At 39.0% G+C, this 27197-nt stretch overlaps 1 protein-coding gene across 1 annotated transcript in view; it reads right to left on the bottom strand.

The window, feature by feature from the left end:
- LOC310637728 (piezo-type mechanosensitive ion channel component 2-like) overlaps positions 1 to 27197 on the bottom strand; it is a gene marked incomplete at both ends in the record, with an annotated part of 76071 nt that overhangs the window by 3362 nt on the left and 45512 nt on the right. The window contains 17 exons of the mRNA XM_083358229.1: positions 106 to 185; positions 584 to 700; positions 1313 to 1482; positions 5641 to 5733; positions 6339 to 6524; positions 8210 to 8357; positions 9809 to 9967; positions 12291 to 12502; positions 13735 to 13882; positions 17722 to 17865; positions 20097 to 20339; positions 21604 to 21770; positions 22777 to 22943; positions 24227 to 24298; positions 24548 to 24677; positions 25454 to 25575; positions 26944 to 27035. Coding sequence (XP_083214355.1) covers positions 106 to 185; positions 584 to 700; positions 1313 to 1482; positions 5641 to 5733; positions 6339 to 6524; positions 8210 to 8357; positions 9809 to 9967; positions 12291 to 12502; positions 13735 to 13882; positions 17722 to 17865; positions 20097 to 20339; positions 21604 to 21770; positions 22777 to 22943; positions 24227 to 24298; positions 24548 to 24677; positions 25454 to 25575; positions 26944 to 27035 — 2450 coding nt within the window. The remainder of the gene's footprint in view (positions 1 to 105; positions 186 to 583; positions 701 to 1312; positions 1483 to 5640; positions 5734 to 6338; positions 6525 to 8209; positions 8358 to 9808; positions 9968 to 12290; positions 12503 to 13734; positions 13883 to 17721; positions 17866 to 20096; positions 20340 to 21603; positions 21771 to 22776; positions 22944 to 24226; positions 24299 to 24547; positions 24678 to 25453; positions 25576 to 26943; positions 27036 to 27197) is intronic.

The raw sequence follows: 27197 nt of genomic DNA, 5'->3' as shown, positions 1-27197 counted from the left end.
GAATATAACATATAATGTTCTAAGATACTAGAACCTGAGAACTAATTTTTCTTAGCATATCTCAAAGTAGACAGTACGTTTTAATCTGCCAATCATAGAACTTACCAACTTTCAAGCTATTTGCTATTTTAGCATCTGCCTCATTAGTTGCTCTGAGATATTTTGGTAGAACACCAGGAAGTACACTTAGGAGGGGAAAAAAGAAAAACATTTTTATTTTTACAAGCTTCCAAACTGATGCTAATGCTAAATTTCATTTTTTATACAAACTCATCCAGCCTAGATATTTTACTGCCTAAAGTGGAGCAAAAATATATCTCCTTTATCCAGATCAAGAAACATTGTGCCTAGAGCCAGAAAAATAATTACACACTTGAAATCTGAAAACCCCACAAGCATTTCTCCCTAGCCTTAGCAATGAAAATAAAAAATACAAAAATAGCCTTCCCCCAGATGTCTAACAATGACATTGCATTATTTGATCATGCAATTGCATCACCACCTCGACTTGTTGCACACATTCCTGGTTATTGACCAGAGCAGATTTGTAAATAGAGACTAAAAAAAACAAAAAACCACCTACATTGGTTCAGTCCGAGTCCCAGAGAGCATGTGAACAATTTGATCCCTTATTTCCTTCTCTCTATATCGCACGGTATGTATACCAGATGCTTCAGTATTCGTCACAAGAGAAGCATTCCTGATTTCATAAGAAAATGAGCAAAAATCTTAATGTCACAGAAGCCATTTGGAGAAGGTCTGATGCATCTTTGTGATGTTTTCTGGACTGTACATATTTGTTAAAGCACAACAAATAGGGACTTAAGAAGGGTGCCTCTTTTTTGGAAAGGAATATTTGCCTTAGAGGCAAATATTGTGCTGCATCACAATATGGTTGCTTTGGCCTCAGTGGAATTTGGGAAACCATCTCAAGATGTTGGCAGCTAGGGTCAAGGGCAGACAAATGATGGAAGCAGCATTACATGAATATAATGCAAGCTCCACCTCTTCTACATAGGAGCACATTGCACACACAATGTTCACAAAGAGGCAGGGCTTAAGTTGCAATAGCACAATGCTGGTTTCATCCTTTTTAGAAAAGTGCAGAGATGCCTCTGAATCTGCTTGACCTTTAATGTTATGAAGGAACCAGGCCAGGGTGCTTGTTAACCATCTATCATTTAAAAAGGACCTAATATAACATGGGAACCAGGTCAGAATGAAAGGAAATTAACGCAATAAACTGGGAACTGTATTTCACTTTCTAAGCTGGCTTCAATATGTGCATAAAATACACTTCTTTTTCTTTTACCTGGTAAGAGTCCAGTGGAAGTTGACATAGATTGCAGAGGAATTGGAGAGCTCTGCTATCATAGCTTTCCGATTCCCTGGACTGATGCTCCAGAGCAGGCTGGCATTGCCTTTTATTTTAGCCATTACAATATCCTCTGGACTATAGCCATCTATAAAGTATGAAGCAGACTATAGGGAAAATAAAATTAATTGGAAAACTGTTTTAAAAGCACAGTATAAAAACACATCTTACCTCAATACAGTCATTTCCAACCTGAAATCTTCCAAAAAATATTGGAATTGAAGAGCCTAGGGTTTCTAGCCAACACAACATTTGTAACTCCAACATATTTTAGAGTACCAGACTTGCTTTAAAAGGCTATCTATCTATATCTATCTATCTATCTATCTATCTATCTATCTATCTATCTATCTATCTATCTATCTATCTATCTACTATCATTCTATCTATCTGTCAATTTAGATATCACTCATCTCACTCTCAGATATTATTATTATGGCTGGTTGCACAGTCAATCAGATGCTTACACTGGACTTGACATTTTATCCACCTATTGAGTCCTTCCCAAGGACCTGAGATAGGCAAATGTTGTTTGATGATATTTTAAAGTTATCACCACAGGATGTAAGCCGATTATTATATATACAACAATGTGAAGTAACGGTTGCCACTTCTTTAGTTGGTGATGGCCTTCATAAACATTGAGTTCTTCCCACAAATCTAGGATATCATAGTATCCGGTCGAGACCTTGGTTGACACCTGGCAACGTGCTGCTTCTGAGGCTCTCGATCGCGTTGTTCCTTTGCGGCCTCTGACCCAGCGCAGGTCCCGGTTGGCCCCATGGTTCTCCATGGACCTACGGGAGATGAAGCGCCAGAGGAGGGGCCTAGAGAGCGTTTGGAGATCCAGTCGGTCCGAATCTGACCGAGCACAGTTAAGATCTTTCACTAGATCTTATCTTGTGGAAATGGAGACGGCGAAGCGTACTTACTTTGCTGCCCTCATTTTGTCCGCAGATAATCGCCCGGATGCCCTGTTTAGGGCGACCCGCTCCCTTTTAAATCAAGGGACAGGGGAAGATTCCTTGCGGGGATGGGCCAAGGAGTTTAGTCAGCATCTGCTGGACAAGATCACTGATTCAGACCAGTCTGGACTCCGATTGGGCAGTATCTGATGAGGGGGAAGCGACAGGTCTGGCCAATATTATCTGGGAGGAGTTTGACCCTGTGACTCCGGATGAAGTGGACAGGATCATGGGTAGATTAAGTGCCACCACGTGTTTATTGGACCCGTGTCCCTCCTGGCTGGTTTATGCGGCTCAGGAGGTTACACGAGGCTGGCTCCAGGGAGTGATCAATGCTTCTTTGAGTGAGGGGTGCTTCCCTGCCGCCTTGAAGGAGGAGGTGGTGAGGCCCCTCCTCAAGAAACCTGCTTTGGACCCAGCTATTTTAAATAATTTTCGTCCTGTCTCCAACCTTCGCTTTATTGTGAAGGTTGTTGAGAGCGTGGTGGCACGGCAGCTCCCGTTGGTCCTGGAGGAAACTGAGTATCTGGATCCATACCAATCGGGTTTCAGGCCCGAGTACAGCACGGAGATGGCATTGGTCGTGCTGGTGGATGATCTCTGGCAGGCTCGGGATAGGGGTTATTCCTCTATCCTGGTCCTATTAGATCTCTCAGCGGCTTTTGATACCATCGACCATGGTATCTTGCTGTGACATCTCCGGGAGTTGGGAGTGGGAGGCACTGTTTTATGGTGGTTCTCCTCCTACCTCTCGGGCCGTTCGCACACAGTGTTGGCAGGAGGTCAGAGGTCAATCCTGAAGCCCCTTGATTGTGGTGTGCCTCAGGGGTCGGTCCTCTCTCCCCTCCTGTTCAACATCTACATGAAGCCACTGGGTGAAATCATACGCGGTTTCGGAGTGAGGTATCATCAATATGCTGATGATACCCAGCTTTTCATCTCCACTCTGAACCAACCCAGTGATGCCCTCGACGTGATGTCCCGTTGCCTGGAAGCGGTACGAATCTGGATGGGGAAGAAGAGGCTCCAACTCAACCCGGCCAAGACCGAGTGGCTGTACATGTTGGCATCTCGTGTTGTCCAAGATTTACCATCTTTGGTTATGGGGGGAGAGGTGTTGCCTCCCATTGATGGGGCCCGCAACTTAGGCGTCCTCCTGGATGCACGACTCAATTTAGAAGATCATATAGGAGTCATGGCCAGGGGGGCATTTGCCCAGGTTCGCCTGGTGCGCCAGTTGCGCCCCTATTTGGTCCGAGATGCCTTACGTACGATCACTCATGCACTCATTACCTCCCGTATAGATTACTGCAACGCTCTCTACATGGGGCTGCCCTTGAAGACCACCCGGAGGCTTCAGCTGGTGCAGAATGCGGCTATGCGGGTTGTGGTGGGAGCATCCTGATACTCCCATATTACACCCCTCCTGCGCGGGCCGCATTGGTTGCCGGTTGCCCTCCGGGTGAGGTTCAAGGTGCTGGTTCTTACCTATAAAGCCCTACATGGCTTAGGCCCGGGATATTTACAGGACCATCTGCTGCCAGGAACGACTTCCCATCACCCTGTGCGCTCACACAGGGAGGGTCTTCTCAGAGTGCCGTCGGCCAGACAATGTCGGCTGGCAACACCCAGGGGGAGGGCCTTCTCTGTCGGGGCGTCTGCCCTTTGGAATCAGCTCCCCTGAGAACTTCGGACGGCTCCAGATCTCCAGTCCTTTCGTCGTGACCTAAAGACATACCTTTTCCAACTGGCCGACCTGGACTGACGACGGGGTTTTTAATTTTGTTTTAATTTTTATTGGTTTTTAGTGGGGCTTTGTAAAATTTAATCTCTTTTAATATTTGTATTCATTGTTTTTATTGTTGTTTTATTGTTGTTAGCCGCCCTGAGTCCTTCGGGAGATAGGGAGGCATACAAGTCCCATAATTAAATTAAATTAAATTAAATTAAATTAAATTAAATTAAATATTGGCATAGTATATGCAGATGAAAGCAGTGTTGCCTTTTGTAATAGTCAGATGGAAATTTTATGATGTGTAGATTTTCTATGTGCCATCCAAGATTTTTGGGACTGGTGCCAGTGGGCCAATAACCACCAGGACCACCACAGTTGGTATATGCCATAATCTTTCAATTCTTATGTTCAGATCTTATTATGATTATACCATTTTATTAGTAGTTTGCAATTTTTTGTATCAAGAATCTGCCAAGAGAGTCCAGAAACATGTGAACAGTCCCAATCCTATGATGTGTTGAATTGTCTCATGCCGATTGTGAGAGCCAATTGCTACATTTTCTGGAATTTTGTGAGCCGGTTGAGAGTAGAGCTAAGCCATAATCATTAGTTGGTGGCATGGTGTGGTGACAACAACAGAGCTAGTATGACTGCTTTTAACGACATGCCACTGCCCCAATATGTCCTGCTTTCCATTTCATTATGAAAAAATGATAGCATAAGAAATAGGGTGCAGTCAACCTGGGAAATTCCTTCCAGGCACCTCACGACCAACTAATTTTACACTGAATCCAAAGGAGGGGAAGAGACAACTTCCAGCCAACAGTTCCTGCTTTTCATTATGAAAGCATCTGGTAACTGAAAAAGGGAAGATAACCTAAGTTGGAACTGTGTTCTCAGTAACCAATAATAACATTCATATTGCCCCTGCTTCTAAAGCTGTAATATGGGCATCGCTCCATAAGAGAGTCGGTTCAGTTTGTTGAACTGATTCACTTACATCTTTTGTTCTATAACTCTGTAGTTTTAGGGTTTGAACTGAATTTAAATGAGAACTCACCAATGCCTTGGGCCAAAAACTGGTTTCTAGGACCAGGATTAAAACAAGAACAATACAAAATTAACAGTAAAACGGGATGTGGAATGTATTTTTCCCCAAAATGAAGCAACAATGGGATACATTGTAATATATGCTATATATATATTTAGTTTCGGATTGTTTCTATTGGTTTTAAATGCTTTATTGTTTTATAACTGTAAGCCACCTAGTGTCTCTTGGTTGAGATCAGTCAGCATAGAAATTAAATAAATTTCCTTGAATCTTGCAATGTTTTTTTGGGGGGGAGGGGGGACAACTGGGAAAAAATGCCGGAGAAATGATCCCTGCATTCATATTGTGAGAGTGTCCTTGTGTATGTACTGTATATACAATATATATATTTGTTTTCTGAGGTTTTCGCGGGTGTTTGTATGTGGATCTTTGGTCATTCGGGTTTTTTTCCCCACGTAGAATTGAATTGTAGAATATATATATTATGTATATATAAAGGTACATATATACTTACAGGATAGAGAGCATATTGAGCAGAGAATTGATTATATGCTGCATGAGTGAAAGGAACCAGATTTTGTTGCTGAGCACTCATGGTGAACAAGGACTAGAAAAAAAGAGAAAAACAAAGACTGTATTACACACTTTTGGTATGCTAGAAAGAAATGTAACTCACTTTATTGACTCTTGTAAGTGGGCTTATGCAGCTCTTTGGATTCATCTCCAAACAATGCATCAGAGGTGGGAGGGAGAGGGGGAAATTTCACAGTATCATTTTCCAAAGTACACAACTTGTGTTATTTGTGCGATGACATCATTACATCTGTGATGTCATCATGCCTTTTATCAGACATTTGAAGTCTCCAGCTGACTATTATCTCATCCATGCATTCTTAACTTATACTTTTCAGATGTGCTGAATGACAATTTCCAGGATGGGTTCCCAAATTTGGAGGGCAGCAAGTTGGGGAAAGATGATCTATTCTGACCAGGAAGAAAAACCTTCCATATTACTAACTGTGCAATTCTTTCTGAACAAAGACTGAATGAAGCCTTATTAATTTAATAAATAAACATTTTTTGCAGGCAAGGATCTACTTAATCACAGACCCATAGCTCCTTTCTCTTGTTAATTGATTTAAATTGAGTAATGGAAATGGAACTACTTGTGAAAGGCTTAAATATTCTTTTCTCAACTTTCTTCTCTGTTACCTCATAACCACTGATGGTAATTTTGACAGAAACATCCAAGGGCTGGTTGGTGACACCTGCCATAGATTTCAGTGACATAAGAAGAAGTGGAAACCATACAATGAAGACAAGTAAGAAGATAGTGAAGCCACCCATCCCATACTTCATAATTGGTTTCTTCTTCTGTCCAGGAGGTTGGGGATATTTCTGGAGGGGAAAGAGGAGTTAATTGACAAAGAGTATGGTTACTCCAGTTACATACTGAAATAATAGCAATAGCAATTAGATTTATATACCACTTCATAGTGGTATAAGATGGTAGAGGACAGGAAGGCCTGGAGGAACGTTGTCCATAGGGTCGCGATGAGTCGGACACGACTTCGCAGCTAACAACAACAACAAGTGATTTGCTGCACTAAATAGTTTACAGAATCAGCATATTGCCCTCAACAATCTGAGTCCTCATTTTACCAACCTCAAAGGGATGGAAGGCTGAGTCAAACTTTAAGCGAGTCGGGATTGAATTCCTGGCAATGGGCAGAATTAGTCTGCAATATGCATTCTCAGCACTGCACCACCATGGCTCAGTAAGTAAATAGTACCAACCAATCCATACAGTATAAGAGTCATCTGAAGCCAGAACCAAGAGTAGCAACCTTAAATTCTACACAAGTGCTTCAGCATCGCTAATTTTGATTTTGAATATGATTAAACTTAGCAACAGAGCATGTTCTGAATTCTACTTCCTAAGCTCTGGTGATCAAAGCTACGCTGTTGGTGATTGGTAACGTTCCAAGGTAATGCATGATTGAATGTTTTTCTCCCTTCTCCCTTTCCCTTCTCCCTCTCAAATAACAAGGCAGGGCAATTCAGTAACCAACAGTGCAGGATCTAAGTAAATTGTAGGAAGTGAATAATTTTACATGGGAACTGGAGAGTTTCATGGTAGAGGAGGATACCAATGGTTACTGAGATTTCCGCCTTCTGAATTATGAGCAACGGGCCTTAGTACTGATGGCTAGGAAACCAGTAAAAGAGAACTCTTGCCTTCTGGTCCAGGGTTATGACTTTCCCCAATTATCTAGTTGAACACTGGGGCACAGATCCCCAACCCCCGGTCTGTGGACTGGCACCGGTCCGTGGCATGCCAGCAACCAGGCTGCACAAACAAGTGAAGCCCCATCTGCGGGATGCAGGCAGCATGTGAAACCATGCCCCCTCTGCTCTGTGAAAAAAACTGTCTCCAAGGAACTGGTCCCTAGTGCCCAAAAGGTTGGGGGCCGCTGCACTCGGGGAACACAGATTTATTCATTTATTTACTGCTCAACTAACAACTCTGGGCTAGATGGGCTTAGGGGCTGGTCCAGGACTCCGATAAGATTTTTTAAGACAATCAGGTTGACTGTATTTTTTTTTCTTACACAGAAAAAAAACAGCATCCTGGACATCTACATAACTGAAAAATACATCCCTGCATCCATTTTAATGATATGCATCAAGCAACAACCAAGGAAAGCATATTTTTGTAAGTATAATATAATTTGTCCAATGCCAAATATTTCAAAATCCCTTTATGATTTATTTCACAAATGTGCAATGATCTCAGTGTTTTCATCTCAGTGTTTCCAAAAACTACATGTTGTGGCCATATTTCCATTTGTGAATATTCAGATATGAGCAAAAAGATGATCATCACAGAAATTGGGAATCTTAAATACACTATTATAATAACGAAAGCCATCCATTTCAGGAGACTACTAGACCATCCTAGACTCCCCTCTCCCTGCCACATAGTAGATATTTCACACTACATTTTCCAGAGTTCCCAGCAAGATTATCCTATGTTACTTGCATTAAGAGGGCTAGCAAGATCCAGAAAAAATAACACTCACTTTTTCACATTCTCTCTGACATTTTAGAATGAAAATATTTGCATAAATATCCTCTAGGCAAATCCAACTGGACAGACTGAGTGTAGAATCAGTCCAGACCCAGTCCACAGCAGTCTTCAGCTCAATCAAGAAAGGTATCATGCGGAATCTATCCACGAGAGAATAAAAAAGGCAAGTTGATATTGGCGACTAGCATTTTGTAATAAATATTGGAAACATAAAATTTGATAAATTAATTTTTAGTTTATTCAAAGGTTTTCCTCTAAAGAAAAATCTGCAGAGAACTATCAATCTTTAATTTGGATACCAATAACATCCTGATACAGAATTACAAATTAAAACATCTGCACTCATTTTAAATTTACATAGCAGATATGTTTTGCAACTAAATAATGTAATCAATGCTGCTAACATTGCAGCTTCCTTATATATTTTCAGGTACAAAATCTTAAGAGAATGAAAATGATAAATTGTACTTTTTACAAGTGGCATAGAAGCAACAAAAATAATTCATATAATATTGACTAATTGATTGATTTTAGGATCAATCAATCGTAGATTTCCATTTATGAAAAACAGAAGGACGACTCATAAAAATGTATAATCATAATTTTATTTATAGCTGTTTACAAAAAAATATATATTCAATTTGTCAAAACTAAGTGATCTTTATTACTATATGAAAAAAGAAATGGAAGGTAGCCAGGGCTGTTTCTTGATTCCTTTGTCTGGGAGCCATACAGTTCTGATTATCATTCTACTTAAGGGCTGGTGAAACTCTGAATGTAGATCTACTCCGCCCCCACCCCCGGTAAATCAAATCCAGCAAATCAAGCCCAGTGCATCTATCTGAGCAAATGGCTATCCAATTTTTTTTCTTGAAAACCTCCACTGATGGAGCAGTTATAACATGTTTAATAGCTCTCAGTCAGGAATTTCTCTATTCCATGTTTGGATACCTCTTTCTTACGTTTTCACTCGCCAGTTCTGTCTTGCTCACAGATGCTCAGGAGGAATAAATCCAGACCTTCTGATTTCCTTCATGCATCTGATGACTGCTTCCATATCTCCCCTGATCTTTCTCTTCTTTAAGCTAACCATACCAAGTTCCTTTAATCAATGTTTAGAGGATTTAGCCCTCAAGCCTCTTGCTATCTTTGTCTTTCTTCTCTGTACTCTTTCCAGGTCTTCACCATCTTTTTTTATCTTGTGAACTCCAGGTGCTCTAAGAAGCATGCTTAGCACTTTTTCCTCTTAATTCCCCTGCCACACACAGAGAGAGAGACCCTCTAAAATGTAGGAAGTAGGTCTGGTTGAAAGAAAGAGATATCAATCTAAAAGCAACCAGTGACTTTCCTTTTTGCTGAAGTTATTTTATTAGTATTAAAGTCTAAAACCTATCAGTTAGTTCCAATCTTCTTTCGGCCACCTTCTTCTAGGTGTGCACACGTTTAATTTGGTTTATTTAGCAATGTTTGTCATCCTGGAGGGAATGAATTGAAAAGTTTCTGTTTGTCAAGGATGTGGAAAATGTTGTCCTGTCATGAAATTAGTAGGATTTATTAGGATTAGGATTTATTAAATTTATATAGTACTTACCCTTGGAATAAGTAGAGGTTTATATAGTTATAATTCTTGGTCAAAAAATGGCCCATGGTCCGATTTGGGTAACCACATTTGATCTGATATGTGGACAAACAAAAATAAATGCACTTGACCAAATACCACAGCTGAGCCATTCTGTTCCTGTTAAATCTCCTGTGAAGGAACAGAAAAATCATTCCGATCTCCCACTTTTTCTAACAAGATATAACATTTTCTTAGTTCTTGGCTGTTACTCAGTTTAGAGTCTACGTACAGCCTTGTGAGTGGAACAGACAGAATTGTCATTAATTACACAAGAGTTGCATTATGTATTCACAGTTGAGGTCAAAATCTGCTGGATGGCAGGCACAACATCACAGTGAAGCTCTGCCACTTTTGTACATTTGAGTTAAATAGATGCTCGGACCAAGAGGGCAGGGCTACTATTGCCACACTATGCTGCCATCTTGCAAATTTTGATAAATACAAACCCTGCAGACCAATTGTGGATGAACCGAAGAGAGAAAAGAGGAGAATTAAATCCTCTTCTTTATTCCCTTAATAACTGAAGGCTATATAAAATAAATGGCTAAAGCTTTATTAGGGAGATAAACCACATGCAGATAATTCTGTATCTTATATTCACCAGCTATAGAATTGCTCATAGATATACTAATGTAAGCATAAAAGAAAGAAAGAAAGAAAGAAAGAAAGAAAGAAAGAAAGAAAGAAAGAAAGAAAGAAAGAAAAGAAAACAATCTCCAAGTACAAATATATAGTTCTATTGAAAAACTTTAGGTGCATCCCCCAAAGGTCACAACCATTTTCACCAATTTGCATTATTTTAATGTGACAGAAGAAGAAACGTATTAAACACACACTTGGAAAGTAATCTCACATTACCTGCATACTCTCTTGTCTTTTTTTCATTTGGAACTTTCAATTACCCCAAATGGTACATCATAGGGCAAAAAAGAAATTGAATCTAGGTACTTCACTTAAAAATGCATACAAAATCCAGGACTCATTACTTTAAGGATTTTCACACCAGTTGTATTTTCAAGGAAATAGCTGGTGCACTGTTGCTGCTGTCACATGATGCTCTCTGCCAGCTTTCCACAAGCAACGTCAATTGGCAAGCCAACAGGAAGACAGTTGCTCTCACTCCCCCAGCTTTTTTGCCCACCTGTGGCCATTTTGTTCTTCTATTTAGGTAATGAAATATCTCTGAAACAATGACCCAATCATGTGATCACAATTTTACTGTCAGCTTCTCCATTGATTCTCCTTGTCAAACACTAGCTATGAAGCATGCAAATAGCAATCATATGACCATGGGACCGTAGGAGGAGAGCAGGCACAACTGGGGGTTTGGAGTTAAACATGTTATCACTTTGGAATTGTTATGTTCCCACAAGCACTCCAAATCTAATCCCTCCTGAACTCTATTGACCCTTATTTGCAGCCAATTTAGTGTTGAACTTTAGTTGACCAGATTCTTGTGTATAGGCTTAAATAAATCTTCTATCTAACCAGTGGTCGTGATTCTTTGTGCCTGACAGGGACACTGTATTGGTCATAAATACCTGCCAAAACCAAAGCACTCAAATCTCAGTCATATGATCATGGGGATGTTGCAATAGTTGAAAAGTTGCAATAGTTGAAAAGAGGATTGGCTGTAAAGTTACTGTGTCAGCACCATCATAACTGAAGAGTTGCTAAACTCATTAAATGACTACCTCTAATTTTATAAAAAGATATAAGCCTTTGTGAGCTTCAGCTCACTTTCTCAGTTGCAATAATTTTGTCCTTTATGCCTAAAAGGAATTAAAGACATTAAACGGAATCATCAATATCTAAAATAGTATTTAACACACCCAGACCAAAGAACAATAAATATTTCAAACAATCTTTAAAATCATAATGAAAGCAATAAATTATGAAAAGCCCAATTACACTCAACAATGACTGAAGGAACATTTCACAATGTGGGTGGATTGTTTCTTGTAAACCGCCCTGAGTCCTTTGGGAATAGGGTGGTATATAAACCGAATAAATAAATAAATAAATAAACCACCAACATGGATCTAGGACAGAGCTTGGTAAACCATAAGCCATGCACATCCCTAAATCATCTTGAGTAATTTCCAGATTCCCTTCTTTCATTGCTTCTGAAATCTGGTAGCACCTTTTTGGATATTTTTCATTTCTTAATCATTGAAAACCATTACATCTGTTAATTTAAGTTTCATGTTCCTATAAAGTACACTTTCATTATAATTCAACTTTATATAGGATCTTCGTCCTGGACCTATCTGTTACTTACTCAACCTGAGAAGACACGGTTATCCTTGAACTAATACCTCAAAGCACATAGAAAAGATGCATATAGAATAAAGGCCATTGCACCCACTGAATATATACCTTCCTTTTGAATTGAGCCCCAACAGAACTTTGCAGGAAGCAACTCACAGTTCCTTCCTGAATGTTGCCATACCTTTGTGTTACTTCTGGCAAAATGAAAAACATCCAAATATGAACGCCAAAGACCAAGATCACTTGGAAAACACATTTCCCAAACTTGTTCTTTCTTAGGTAGAGTGCCCTATCAATTATCATGGTGCCAAACTGTATCAAGAGTATCACAAGCCAAGGTCCAGGGACGTCATCTTCCGAAAGGGAGTCTGCAATATCACCCTCTATATACCTCTGAAAAAATAAATAATAATACTGTGACAAAAGAAAGCAAAAGACAGTATCAACAGAAATAGATATCTTGCAATTCCAAAACATGTGAAAGACCACTTGAATACCATCAGCACTGGAAAAAACCCTATCAGTCAATTGCAAAAAGGAGTTTTATTTATTTGTGAAAATTTATATGGCCGCCCAATTCAGCGACTCCAGGTGGCTTATATAACAATTTCTGCCTATCCCAGGCCCTTGGGAAGGACTCTGTTGGTGGATAAAAATATCAAATTGAGTCTAAACATCTAGTTAAATATGTGACCAAACATAATAGTAATAATGCCAAATAAAACTACATTAGGTTAAATTTCCTCTTTTCTCTGAATTCCAATTTCTTTTGCCTATTACTTTTTATACAGTATTTCCTCACTTTGCCTAGTGCTGTTTATTCCAAAAGAATAGTAAGAGATATGTATTAATATCAATAATCATAACAATAATAGATTAATATCTTCACACATAATGGACTTTGGACTGACATTTAAAATCATTTAAAATTTTAAATGCAAAGACTTGCATTTCATTTTCAAATCCAGCTTAAGTTTATTTAACCACTATTTTCTCTAATTTCCATTGTATCATATAGAAGCCACATTGTTCCTATGTTCCATAAATTCAGTTCCAAATATGCCTCATCATCTTCTTCAGGTTTACTTTTTGCTAGTTTAAACCATTTGAGTCCAACCCCCTTCAGTCTGTAGTCCCTTCTAATACTATCTTTCCCTTCACCTTCCTCCTTTCCTTTCCTTTCCTTTCCCTTCCCTTTCTATACAATGCAGAGTAGTCATCTTTTATATTAGGGTCACAATGACTCCACAAGCTAACAGATCTTAGCTCAAGGTCACCCTGTGAACTCCACAATTAAGTGGGGATTTAAATCTAGGACCAATAATCCAAAACTCAAATTTCTACCCCAAAGTGAGTCTTAAACACTCATACATTCATAAGAAGTCATGTATACTTGCAGCAAAACTAAAGATGTTTTTATTAGAGCATTGGTTTCACTGAAATTGAAATGTATTCATGAATTTGGAACTTTTAAAGTAATAGAAAAATAATAATAGCTTTTGAGCACATCATGAGCACATGAGTATTTCTTCCTCATCACTGAGAAAACGTTTCTTCCAGTCTCACCAAAACATACTCTACAAACCCTTTCTGTTAGAATTTCAGCAACACACATTGCTACTTACCCCAAATGCCCCACAGCCAAAGATGATAATAATAAAATTAATCACATCAGCAATGAAGATGAAAACATAGATATCACAGACTGGGCTGCTCTCAGGATAAATGATGTCATAGAGGAACTGCTTGATAGGCCGATAAATCCAAAGCACACTGGGGGTAAGAGTTTATCTAGATCCGTCAAAGTGCAAAGTAGAGTCATATTTGTTAAGATAAACTCCTTGCTTAAAGTTCAAGAAAAAAGTGGTAGCATTGGTAACAGACACTGCAGGAACCGCACAAGCTAGCTAGTTGAGATAAGGTTATAGACCCAAAGAGTGGTCTAAATGTGGACTAAGGAACCCATCCTTTTCAGGGCCTCCTAGAGCTGGATGCCCCCTTCTCCTTCTGCTCTTTCCCACATACAGTAGTCTGATGCACATTACCCTCAGGTTGAGTCAGATACCAAGCTGATATATCTAATTTCATTCTAGGACTTCTGAACTCAGTTAACCATGAAAAGACAGTTATTGTAATTAAAAATGAAAGGAAACTACAAGATATTATTCTATTTTGTATCATCTGTCTTTATGACGAAGACTTCATCCCGTCTTGCTAAATTGGAGGCAGTTGCGTAGCGTGGGGGGTGCAGGGGGGGCCGGCCGCACCAGGCGCAACATCTGGGGGGGCGCGACCGGCGGGCTAGGGCAAGGCTGCTCGCAAGCGAGCAGTATCTGTGCCTGCGCCGACACAGAAACGCTTCTCTCTCCGGGTGGGGGAAGGCTCGGCAGCTCCCTGGGTCTATATACGCCTCTGTATGCGCACGCCGCCGCGCGCTCCCGCGAACGAGAAAGAAAGAACGGCAGCGGCGGCGTCTGTGAGCCTCGCCAGCGGCGGCGTTCCTCAGTGTGGGCGTGCCTACGTCTTTGGGTGTGAGGCTTTCGGAGAGGCTGCCTTTGGCTCCTGGTACTTGCAGCCGGTGTAAAAGAACAAGTCTGTGAAAGCGGGCGAGAATTTCAGGGGGGTGGGGGGGACGGGAGATCGCGGGAGGCTCGATTCTTCTTACGCCAGGGGGGTGCCAGGCGTGCGGTTTAGTGCAAGAGCGAGGGGGCGCAAATTACTTGCCTTGCCCTGGGTGCTGACAACCCACGCTACGCCACTGATTGGAGGGCAGTTTGTGTGAGGGAAGTTGAGTCTGCTTCTGATTTATCTGTTCATAAAGCCATGATCACAGAGGCATCCCCCGAAGTAGGCAAATGACAAAATGAGCATCACACCATTGTCATTAAGCTCTGTCCCTTTTGTCCACACATTGAGTTGTCACATACAGTATACATACAAAACATTCAGAACTTAAGTACAACAATGCAATACTCCTTGCATCATTCTGACCTCAGATCTTCTCTCAGAGCCATGTTCTTTGCATCAACAAGTCTAAACAAAATCTCAAAGATCTTGACCATTTTATAGTCAAAAAACAAATGCAGCATGATTCTTCCTTGTACCATTCTATGTAGCAGCTTCATTTTTTTCAGGCATGATCATCAGGCAATGTAAGTTTTGTGTCTATTCTTCCTGCCATCCCCTGTCTTACTTGCAACCTACTTGCGTTCAGGTTGCAACACCTTACGTACTTTAGGTCAGTGTTTCTCAATCTTGGTAAATTTAAGATGGGTGGATTTCAACTCCTAGAATTCCCCAGCCAAGGGAACTTGAAGTCTACCCATCTTAAAGTTGTCAAGATTAGGAAATACTGTTTTAGAGCTGCTTTTTTTTTTTAAAAAAAAGGAAACCCTCCATTTACATTTTAATCAGCAACTTTTTTCTCTTAAGTATCTTCTGGTTTATTGTTTCTTTAGAATGTTTCTTCTTGCCAGAGGGAGGTTTTCTAAAAAGGCTGCATGACTTCTGGGCTCCTTTTAGAGATTTGTCTGCCAAAAAGAAAGGAAAACAGTCATTATGCTATCTAACAAGCTTCCACATGATAGGAGCATTTTTTTAAAAAATTGCTCTGACTTCTGATGGGGTTCCATTCCCAAAGCACTGTAGCAATTGGTCTTCAATCCAATCAAGTCTTCTGAAACATTAAAAGAGACACCCCTGTGCAAATTCTTGTGTGGGAGAATCCCCCTAAAATGGCAACTAAAGAATCTAATGAGCACAGAGGGGTCAAGCTTTCACCTTCTGATTGCAAAAAAAGTTTAAAGAAATGTGAAACTTCTCAACCTAAACCAAACCACAACAATGAAGGCTACTTCTAAGCTTGTAAGCCGCCCTGAGTCTTCGGAGAAGGGCGGGATATAAATGGAATTAAAAAATAAAATAAAAAAATAACAGTGAAAGTGAGCAAGCTGTTGGGACAGGGGGAGGCCATTTGGGGGACAAAGTGGAGAGAGTGATAAAAAATAGACAAGCCTCAGATTTTCAATTTTTATTTCCATTTCTAAGGTAGGGGCTTACTTTTGTTTCTCAAGTAGATTGAGTTTATTTTATAGTTTATGTTAGATTTGTCATCTCAAAATGACGGGAAACCACTTTGCCCATTTTCAACAATGGCACTGTGGTTTAGTTGGAGAAGTTTCTAGAACCACAAAAGGGGATTCGGAGCCTATGGTTACACACCCTAAGAAAGGATAACAACAAATGCAAATGAAATTTGAAAGAATCACCTCAAATTATTTCCTCCCTCAATGCCAGAGAGCTTAAGACATATAGCATTGATTTCTTTAATGGTGCATCTTTGAGAGGCATGTTAGGATTGTCAGTGGGTTTTATTATCCCCACAAAAGAGAAGACCAGAGATCACAGCCAGGAGGCTGCAGAGGGGAATGCAGGCTATTATTTTATATTTCTTGTCAGATCTTAAGAGTGAATTTGAATCAAGGACACATATGAGGTACTAAAATATAACTAGGCTTTTGGTTATCGAATTGTATTCATCTTGACTGAGTAGGAAGCTGTTGTTAGCTTCTCACACTCTGACAATAAAATGTTCAGTTCTCCAGCTCTTTTATTAGTATATTCTTGATTTCTATTCTTCCTGCTGATCAGGAAGGACAGGATTACCCTTTCTCTCTTCTTTTCATAGCAAGAATAGTTTGCCCACATATTTGCATTTATCTACCTCTATTAGCCCTCTTAAAGATGTTCCTAGGGAGATGCCATCCTTCTGAGCTAGACTGATGTTCCTTCGAATGACTTTTGCAACCTTTCTTCTTAGGTTTCTTGGTCATGTCCTTTTGTTTAGGATCTAGTATTTTGGAATCCCAGAGCCCTTGCCACTGCGGGACAAAGCACAGTGAAAGTTATTGCCTGTGGGAATTTTAAACCACATTTAAAGGAAGTGAAAGAAAATGCAGGGTCTATACATGCATAATTCCCATACATGTCACAGCACAGAGCAGGAGAAATATTTGGACGTTTCATGAAGAAAGTTGGCTGTCAAGTAACCACCCAAATTTGAGTATTTGAGGTAACTCAGATTTAATGCTCGAGGACAGAAAAACATTGATGATCCTTCAAATATTATGACTATAACATTGGCTGCTTCACTTGCTCTATGATAAGTCTATTGTAAAATTAGGGACACTTCAGTCATGTAGCTGGAGGAGTTTTGTATTAAAAATTACAGGTTGGGAGCTTTTAGTTGAAAAAGGAAAATAATTGGGAAAAGAAAGAAAAGTGTAAAGAAGGAACATCTCTCTTTCTCAATGATAGTACAAAACAACTTGCTACTCAGAAGAGACCAAAAGAAATGTTTTATTACAAAATGTTTGGCCAAATTATACATTTTTCTTTTGTTTCCAGAAGCTGGGAAGTTAACAAAATTAATGGAGCATATGGCTGTCGATGAGTGTGATAGTTCTATATTAGCTGCAATTTCAAAGGTAATATATTTGCAATGACATTTCCATCTGCTAGAAAACATGAGTGTCACTCTCTATTGCATCAATGTTCTTCTGGGAAGTGATTGATCACCATAGGTGATTAAAATCACCATAGGGACAAGTTACTGGACTATAGGTTTTTGATACAGGGCTCTTCTGATGTTATCATAGACATCTGCTATACTACACATTAACGAATCCATGCTTGAAAAGGCAGATTGAAGTCTTTCTTCCTTATTAAGGATAGTTTGCAGTACCTTCAAGATGTACCTGTGCAAGAACAAGGCCATGAGTTGCATGAGATCATACTGTACATATCCATCTTTCTTCTCAATCCCAATTATATTTGGCAAGGCAAATGGTGCTTCTGCCCTGATACTGCAATATATCTTAGAAGACCAAGGAAAGAATCCAAACTGGGAAATACATTTGATCACAATCATTATCTGGCAGAGGAAGGAAACACATGTAGATTATATTATTATTATAAAATGATAATTCTTCAAGATTTCTGAAACAGTGAGCAGTGCTAAAGTGGGGTTAGTGGTCTGTTCTATGACACAGGCCTTGTATTTTATCCTGCTTACTTACTTACTTACTTACTTACTCTCTTTTCAAAGGAGAAAGTCAATAGAAACTGTAGGACAATATTAAAATTTATCTTGTAGGATTTAGCTGAAATCAGTGTTTTCCATTGTTATCCATATGTGTTTTCCCAGGTTAATTAGTAGGAGGACATATATTCCAGAAACAAATCATCATTTATTCAAAGGCCTGTGTTGGAAGATGCTAACAAGAGGTCCTGTTTTCCTCCTTTTTCCCTGAGACTTTGTGCCATGTTCTGCTCTAGTTTTCTTTCTTTCTAATGTGACCAGTAGTTGCTTCCAAGTCAGAGACTACGACTTCCAGGTAGGCTTGAGACCTCTTAGTGCCTAATCAGTTCTTTATTTCAGTGAAGCTCAATGGTGAGTGAAACTGATATACAGAGAAGGATGTGAGGGCGATCTGGCTGCGACATCTGTCACCCCATTGATCGCCAGGGTTGATTCGGCTGATCTGGCTGGCTAGGCGGGTGTCCCCTTCCTCCCTCACCGCTCCATGTGCATCCCTCCCGAAGCTGCGCGCTCGGTGGAAGAGGACGACCATCCCAGATAGAAGGAGTGTACCGATCTTCGGTCAAGGGTATACGATATACAGAGAAGAGTACAGCAACTAAATGCAGCAACTACTGAACACTTACCTCAGTGTAAATTATTGCTGTCATCCAGAAGAATTTGGTGGGCCTTGGAATGGATAGCATGGGCCACAAGAATATCAAGATGGGGAGAACCAAAGTAAGAATGGAAGCAGAAACCATGTGGTTGACAATGATAACTAAATAACATAGCATTTCTGTTGTAGAGACCATAACATGGTACAAAGCAACTCCCAACTTCAAGGGGAAAGGAAGGCACTGGTAAAATTTGTCCGACTGCTCCAGCTCATTGTCATGAAGAGTGCTAGACCGTATTTAAGGAAAAATTACAAAAGAAATGTCATTAACTACTGTAACTTATTTCCCCTTCTTAGCATTTTCCTGCAGGTGCAGGGTCTGCTTTTTGGATCATCTTGATTCCTTGGTTGTAACAAGAATTGACCAACTGCTTTGTTGTCTGAGGCTGATATTATGGGCTGAGAAAGAGTCACCCAGCCAGATTTCATGCCTAAAGCACGACAACTCAAAGTCCCCTGTTTCTAGCCTGGTGCCTTAACCACTAGACCAAACTAGCTCACAATTAATAATTGTAACCAAGATCATATATACCAGCATACATCTACTCTAGAATAAATAATATCCTGAACTTTAGATGAAGTCATCATGAACATCTCTTTCAATTTTCCCCCCCACTGAGAATTGTTAAGGTACTAGTCAGCCTTCTACAACTGAAATCATCCAAGTGTTGGGATTGTGAACCTCAATATTTCACCCAGTATGTTGGAGAACAGAATGGAGCTTTGAGATGTCTGTTCTGGATTGTATCAGAACAGCGAACAAGAGGCACTCACAGAACACAATGGGACAACTCAACGCAGCTAACTTGCTACAACCAACTTGCCATAGCCAACTCACCATGACCAATTCGCCACGGGACAACTCACCACAGCCAACTTGCCAGGGGACAACTTGCTGTGAGACAATTTAACAATTAAATTTAATTATTTAAAATAAATTAAAAATTATTTTAATGTTTGACATTCACATTTCATTTTGTCCCATCCTTTAATGATTCTGTTCCACCATTTCTTTGATAATAGTGTAACTCTTATCCCACAGCGAGTTGTCTGGTGTCAGTTGGCCATGGCTAGTTGTCTCGTGGTGAGTTGGCTGCAGCAAGTTGCCCATGGCAAGCTGGCCGTGGCAAATTGTTGGCCTAAGGATTTTGCAATCTTGAATTCATGCTCTTCAAAAGCAAACTGAGATCACAAGGCAGTCAATAAAAGCATAATGGGATATGCCTTGCCTGTTAAGCACCACTTCACTGGTTGTCATCATTGGAGAAATTTCACCTAATGGTTTGTCAACTTTTGGACTTCTAGTAAACCAGAAATCTGCTGATTCTTGAATTTCTGATGGAGAGCTGGAAAGAATGGCAGGTTCTGCACAGGAAGTGATCAGAATGAATCTTTGGGAGTAGGCTTCTTTTTTAGTTCCCCCTTCTATCTTCTCAGTCCCCATTACATCTTTATTAGTTTCACTGGATCGCCTGATTTCCAAAGAGACAAAAAATTCCCCAGAAGTATTTTAGTAACTCCAAGACAGAGAGGAAATTTTTACAACGGCTGTTCTTCCAAAGAGCTGTTAAAAAATTCATAATCCTTCACTTCTGAATCATTTTTACCATCAGGGATTTGTGCAAAGCAAATAGCAGTGGAAACAAGCTTCTTGATAACTAGAGACATTTGAGTTCTTTGTTAGAATGAGGGCTGGCAATGCTCCTTAGCTCAGAAATTCCATATTTGCCCTCCAAAGATCTCACCATCAAAAATTTGTGTTTTACCAACCAATATAGTTGGGCTGAGAGAGAACATACATTTGGTCCATGGGTAACAGATTGCTTAATCATAAAAATCTAATGAATATCCTCTTTGTCCAAAGTCAAGTTGAAAAATCTAAAAAAGGTTTTGTTTTTCTCCTGTTTGCACAGATCTCTGTGTGGGAGTCACATCATAAAATCATAGATTTGGAAGGGACATTTGAAATCATCTAGCCAATCTCAGTTTCCAGTGCTTTTGGAGATCATCTTGTTGTGACCTGCCCAGTGTAGAAATCCTCCTGTTTGTTTATTTATTCATTTATTTATTTCAAACTCCTATGGCTGCCCATCTTAAAAGCACAGTTCTGAACACTTTACAACCATTATATAAAAACAAACTTCATAAAACAATAAAAGCAAAAACAAACAGTAAAACATAAAGAAAAACCTGGCATCACAATCAATCAATGATGCATTTTATTTGTTGGTAGAAGCAATACCTGCCATCCAGGTCTAATCTGATTTTAAACAGTCTTGTTATCTGCAAAGGCAGCCACCTTTAAAGGTTTCCATTTATGAAGACCACTTCAGCTCTCCTTTACCTGCACCTGCAGTGTGAAGACCACCAGCATTCTTTGCTTTAAAGACAGCATTCCTCAACCTTGGAAATTTAAGATGCATGAACTTCAACTCCCAGAATTGTCAACTAGCATGCTGTCTATGGAAATCTGGGAATTGGAAGTCCATACATCTTAATGTTGCTGAGATTGACAAATGCTGCTTTAAAGGGTTAAAGGCAAAAGCTGAGATGTCTTTGTGGTTATGTTCCAGATTTTTAATGGGCAAAAAAGATACTACAGATTCAAATACATATAAATCCACATACATCTCTTCCCCAACATCACAGTGTATTTCCTAATAGACAGGAACATCACAAGAACCTGAAAAAAGAATACTGCAGGTTTCCACCTTGTGGCAGGCAGTTACTTCTTACCAAAGTTGCACACATGAAGGCTCCGTATTCTCAATCGGTGGAGATTCAGATACCTTGTCTTGGCTTTCCTCAGTTCCTATTACTTTGGCTTTATATTCTCCATAAACTGACTGATTATTCTCAAATCTGCAATGCTGTAGAACCATATCTGCTGAAACCTCATTTTCCTTTAGAAAAATAATAATCCAAATCACAGTTAATTGGGTGGAAAAAGAGCAGTAAAGCAGAATTAAATGGAATTGTGTTTTGGTCCATGAAAGCTCTAAAGAAATTAGAATTATCTGGAACTGACATATTACATGAACTGCAGAAAGTCACAAGTGAAGAGAAAAGCTCTTCAACACATTCTACCATCTTTAGTAGTAGTACAAGAATTGGCCTTCTATTGAGTAGAACCCTTGATGATTATTTAGCTCAGTTTAGTCAATGGTAGCTAGCATCATTTTTCTGTTTCTTGTAGCAGGATTTATTCCAGCAGTAGGTCTCTGCTAGAGATCTCGCCTGCAATATACATTGAGAAATGTATAAGGTCATCTATTACACCTGATAATTCTAAGTAAAACATAATAAATTAAACTGATTGCATATATTCCAACCATAGTACCCAAATGTCCCATGAATTCTATATTTAGTTTAGTTTAGTTTTATTTAATTTTTATACCGCCCTTCTCCCGAAGGACTCAGGGCGGTGTACAGGGCAATAAATATCAGAATATAAATACAAAAGTTAAAAGAAGTTAAAAGAATTAAATAATCTTGCCCAATATAATACAATGATTAAAACTATGTTAAAATTAGATCCAACCCCAAACCCATCAAACCAGGCCAGATTGTTCAAATAAATAAGTTTTTAAATCGCGCCGGAAGGAGCGAAGGTCAGGGGCCCTGCATTTATACCTGCATTTGATGAATTCATCCTAGCAGCAGAAAGCAGTCACTCCAGCAATGATTGGCTATCTGAGTGGAGACCAAATGCAGTTCAGGACAACTACCCACAGAGTCACCATGAGTTGCCCTCAACTAGCAACAACACAACTAATCCCAGTAAAAATAATAAAAGTCAAAAGTCAATAAATCAACAAATCCAGTTTCTTAAATTAAATTTGCAACTAAAACACAGAGCTTCTATAAATTGTATGTAAGCTACAGTACTTCAAAATTCAGCAATCTTACCTTGTTCATCTGTTGCCAAAGAATATATTTTTCCATTCTCAATACATCAGCAATGTCCAAATTAACTTTACTCAGGGAATTAAGGGCTTCTATAATGTCATCCATCAATGCATGCATCAAGATGGAGATAAGCTTGATAATGTTGATTATTCTTTGAACAATACTTTCTGTTGTGAAGAGAAAGAGCGTCTTATTATGAGAAAAGCTGAGAGCCCAACACCATTCCAATTCTGAAGACCTTTTAGGAATCTGCAAGGTTTGGGGCATAACCCTTTTATTATAGTTATAAAAACTGCTTCAGTAATCCTGCTCTCAGGAATGTTCATACACACAGAGAGAATGCTTCAATCTGTAACACTTATAGCATCTGTCTGTAATTCGGTGACATTTATTTGCTTAGTTTATTCTGTATTTTGCATATTCATGTTCTGATCTGTTTAAATTGTCCTCTAACAGTTATTACAAATTCATTGGCATTGGTATACTTTCAGTTATATAGCTATCTGGCAGTTAATTTAGAAATGATATCAAATGTATCTTTCCCTTTAACATTCAGATTTTCAAAATGCAAATAGTATCAATTTATGTGGTGGAGCTATATAGAGAGAAAATTTTATCAGAGTATCTTGTCCTACTACATTCCTTAAACAAACCCTTTTCTCTGAAGCTGATACTTACTTTGTGGGAAAGTACTATAAAACTGCCACTGTGATGTTTTTCCCAATACTCCAGTAATCCTTCTTATACAAAGAGATTTTCCTGAGAGTTCACCAGCAGAAGAAAGAGTTAAATGCCTCCCTTGCTTGTGATTTTAATAATTGTCATCAAGCATTGCAAAGTGGAAAAATGCATTTAATTTTTCATGCAAAACGTTATTACACCTGCTTGACCAGAGTTAAAATCCAAAAGCCACTTATACCTGCAATATAATATTAACAAGATAATAAAGTTGGAACCATATGGAATAATAATGAAACAGAAACTGGTATCAGAAAGTCATAACTATTTGTGGTAGATATGGTAAATTGGAACTTATTGACTCAAAATTTACTGTAGAATCTGTCCCTTCAAAGCAACATAAAAATATCACCATCATGGAATTAAACCCATTAAAATTTAATTTGCAGGACATGTGTACACTGTAGCCCTCAGCTGCTTGCCTCCCATGCATAAACTGGAAATGAAAACATCAGTTTCCTCCAAATTAGACACAATAATGGCCAGGTGTTCTGTCTCAACTGCAATTAGCATAGATCCTCATTGGTGGATTCTCCTGCTTCATGATCCATCACCTTTGATGACATGGCCTTCTTCCCACCCTTCCAAGACTGGAAGGGTGAGTTATAGCCCTGAATACCTTGATGGCTACTCACCTGTGACCTACATGAAAGATAGATGAGTGATTCATTAGTTTGCATGCTAATGATTTCTGTACAATGGAATTAATTACCTGACTTATCCAAGTCCTCTTCAGAAGCCAATATCTCTATATTTTCATCACAGGATTCCAAACTGACATTAGCTAAACACACAAAATGAAACAAAAACTAAAAAATGAGAACAGCAACCCAGAATTATGACTCAGTCGTAATTGTAAATATATTGAGATTTCCACCTTTCCATCAACAAGAATTTAAATGTATTTTTAAGTGAAAAAGTTTCCAAATACTGTATATTAATAAAAGGTAGGGGATGCTTTAAAATATAGTATTTCCCACTAAGCATGGTATAACTTAGTGAAGATAACAGCATGTGTATAAGTATCTCCTACCTCTTTCAGCCCCTGGTAGTTGCTCATCGTTTTTCCTTTCCTCCTTTTTATTTCTTTGACTTTTGATTTCATCTTGCTCTCTCATATTTAGAGCTGATTTTGCATTGTTCATCCAGGCTTCATATGCAAGCTGCAAAGAGGACAGAATCTTATTGAGCAATGGCTAACTTGGGGCAGAATATATTAAATTATCTCCTATGGAATTTCGACCTGCCTTTAAACAAAATGGTGGCTTTTGTAAAGCAGCCAAAACATAAAATAAAATTGATGTACTGAAAGAAAATAGAATCTAGTTCCTGTTCGTTGAGCAGGAATGAAGACGAGGTGAGTGAGTTCAGCAAACATCATGGTTTATTGCTTGCAGGATCTGAACTGGAGAACAGGGCTGCAGATGCAGCAATTTATACCCTGGCCCTTAGGCGGCGGCCAATAGGTTTAAAGCAACCTATTGCCGCCCTAGGGGCAACCAATAGCAGCACCGGAGACAGGTTGTCTGAGGAGCTGGGAGCCCGTTAGCTAGCTTCCCTGCTCAAACAGCCTTCCAGCAGTTACCACGTGGTGTTCTCTTAACAAAGCAAGCCCAATACATTACAGTCTCCACATGACTCTGGAACACTGCAATTTGGGCTGGAGTGCACCCAAATTTTGATGACACGATCATGGGAATGCTGCAATGGCTGTAAGTGTGAGAACCAGATGTAAGTCACATTTTTCAGTACCATTGTAACTTTGAGTGGTTGTTAAAAGAATGGTTGTGAATCAAGGGTACAGAATTGTATTCCCACAAAGCCTCAATATATGGTTTTTGCCTACCATTTAAAAATAACTACATGCCTATGTGCCATTTCCATTAGCACTCAGTCACTACCCCAACTCAGTTTCTTCCTCTCCAGAAATTGGTCACACCTGCCATGCTGTTTTCTTTTTACAGAATTCTTTTTTGCTCTTTTCAGAGTGTTCATATTCTTCTTCTTCTTCTTCGTCTTCACTATCTGTGTCAAAAAGGCAATAGCTCCCACTTTGAACCACTGAAACAGACAGGAAATGCAGTTATTAAAAAAACTCTTATGGAATTCTATGCCATACAGACAAAAGTCAGATCTTTCAGCCATGTTTTCAGCTCCTCAAGATTGCAGCTCCATAGCCACATTTCTTACTCACAAATACTAAAACCACTTAAGACAACTCTCTATCTAACCTGGTGTCCTGCAGATGGAATTAACTTCAGCTCCCCTCTGTTCAACCCAATTGTAGCCCAACCCATCAGAAGAAAATTAGGTAGAAAAGAGCAAAAACCATAACTGTTTTGCAAAACATTTCACTGTTAAGCTACTGCACTTGCATGAAAGAGAGCTATATGCAGTACCTGAAGATGACACCTATATTTTTTGTAAGTCCTCTGCTTACAAATATATATACTGTATATTTAAAGTTTATTGACTATTGAATCAAAGACATATTTCTGATCATCCAAAATATTTTTAACCAACTGATTTAACTCATTCTTCATGCTTTTCTAAGCCTAGCAGATTTTAAAAGTGCAGTCATTCATACCAAACAAATAAGATAAGATAACCTTTATTGTCGTTTTTTTTACTGTGGGCACAACGGCAAACATCAAAAATGAAATTTAGTTGCCCGCTTTCAAAGTGGAACACATAGATGACACACACCTAACCATGCTATATACACATATGTATAGACCCACACTCCTACATATACATAACAAATAAATATTAATTACTGTCCATCTTGAATATATAATAAGTGTAAAAGATATATATATAGATTATTTATTTATTATTGGGACTTATATGCCGCCCTATCTCCCGAAGGACTCAGGGCGGCTAACAACAATAACATACAATAAATACAGAAGTTAAAATAAAAATAAAAATTAAAGATTATCCTCGAGTTACTACCATAAGTGAGCACAAAATTTATGTTGCTAAGTGAGACATTTGTTAAATGAGTTTTGCCTCATTTTATGACTTTTCTTGCCATGGTTGTTCAGTGAATCATCACAGTTGTTAGGTTAATAACCCAGTTGTTAAGTGAATCTGATTCCCCCATTGTCTTTGCTTGTCAGAAGGTTGCAAAAGGTCTGGGGATACTGCAATCTGGGGATACCGCAACCGTCATAAATATGAGCCAGTTGCCAAGCATCCAAATTTTGGTCACGTGATCATGAGGATGCTGCAAATATGTATAAGTGTGAAAAATGGTCATAAATCACTTTTTCCAGTGACACTAACTTTGAACAGTCACTAAATGAACTATTGTAAGTTGAGGACTACCTGTAATCTAATGCATAATGCATCCAAACTCCTAATTATTTAAATATTCAAAATTTTCTATTCAAAAGTTTTGTGGGGGGAAAAATGAGGGTTTTTTACCTGGATCCTCCTCTTCCAATATCTGATCAGACTCTGCTTCTAGTACTTTGTAGGAACTTTGGTTTTTAAATTTTGGTTTAATCAAGTCCATCCTAAAAAATCACAAAAGAACAGATGATTTTCCTGACTCCAAAAAAAGGTCAAAGGTGCATTTATACCAATATAACTGAGATTTTTTAAAAGACTATGCTAGTATTATGATTACTCTCCTTTCCCTCATTTGCAGGCTTCACTTGCTTGCCAATATAAAATTC

The sequence above is a fragment of the Vipera ursinii genome (assembly GCF_947247035.1).
Source record: "Vipera ursinii genome assembly, chromosome: 3".
In the NCBI taxonomy this organism is placed as follows: Eukaryota; Metazoa; Chordata; class Lepidosauria; order Squamata; family Viperidae; genus Vipera; species Vipera ursinii.
Note: the sequence above shows the minus strand (reverse complement) of the source record. Positions and strands in the feature narration are given on the sequence as shown.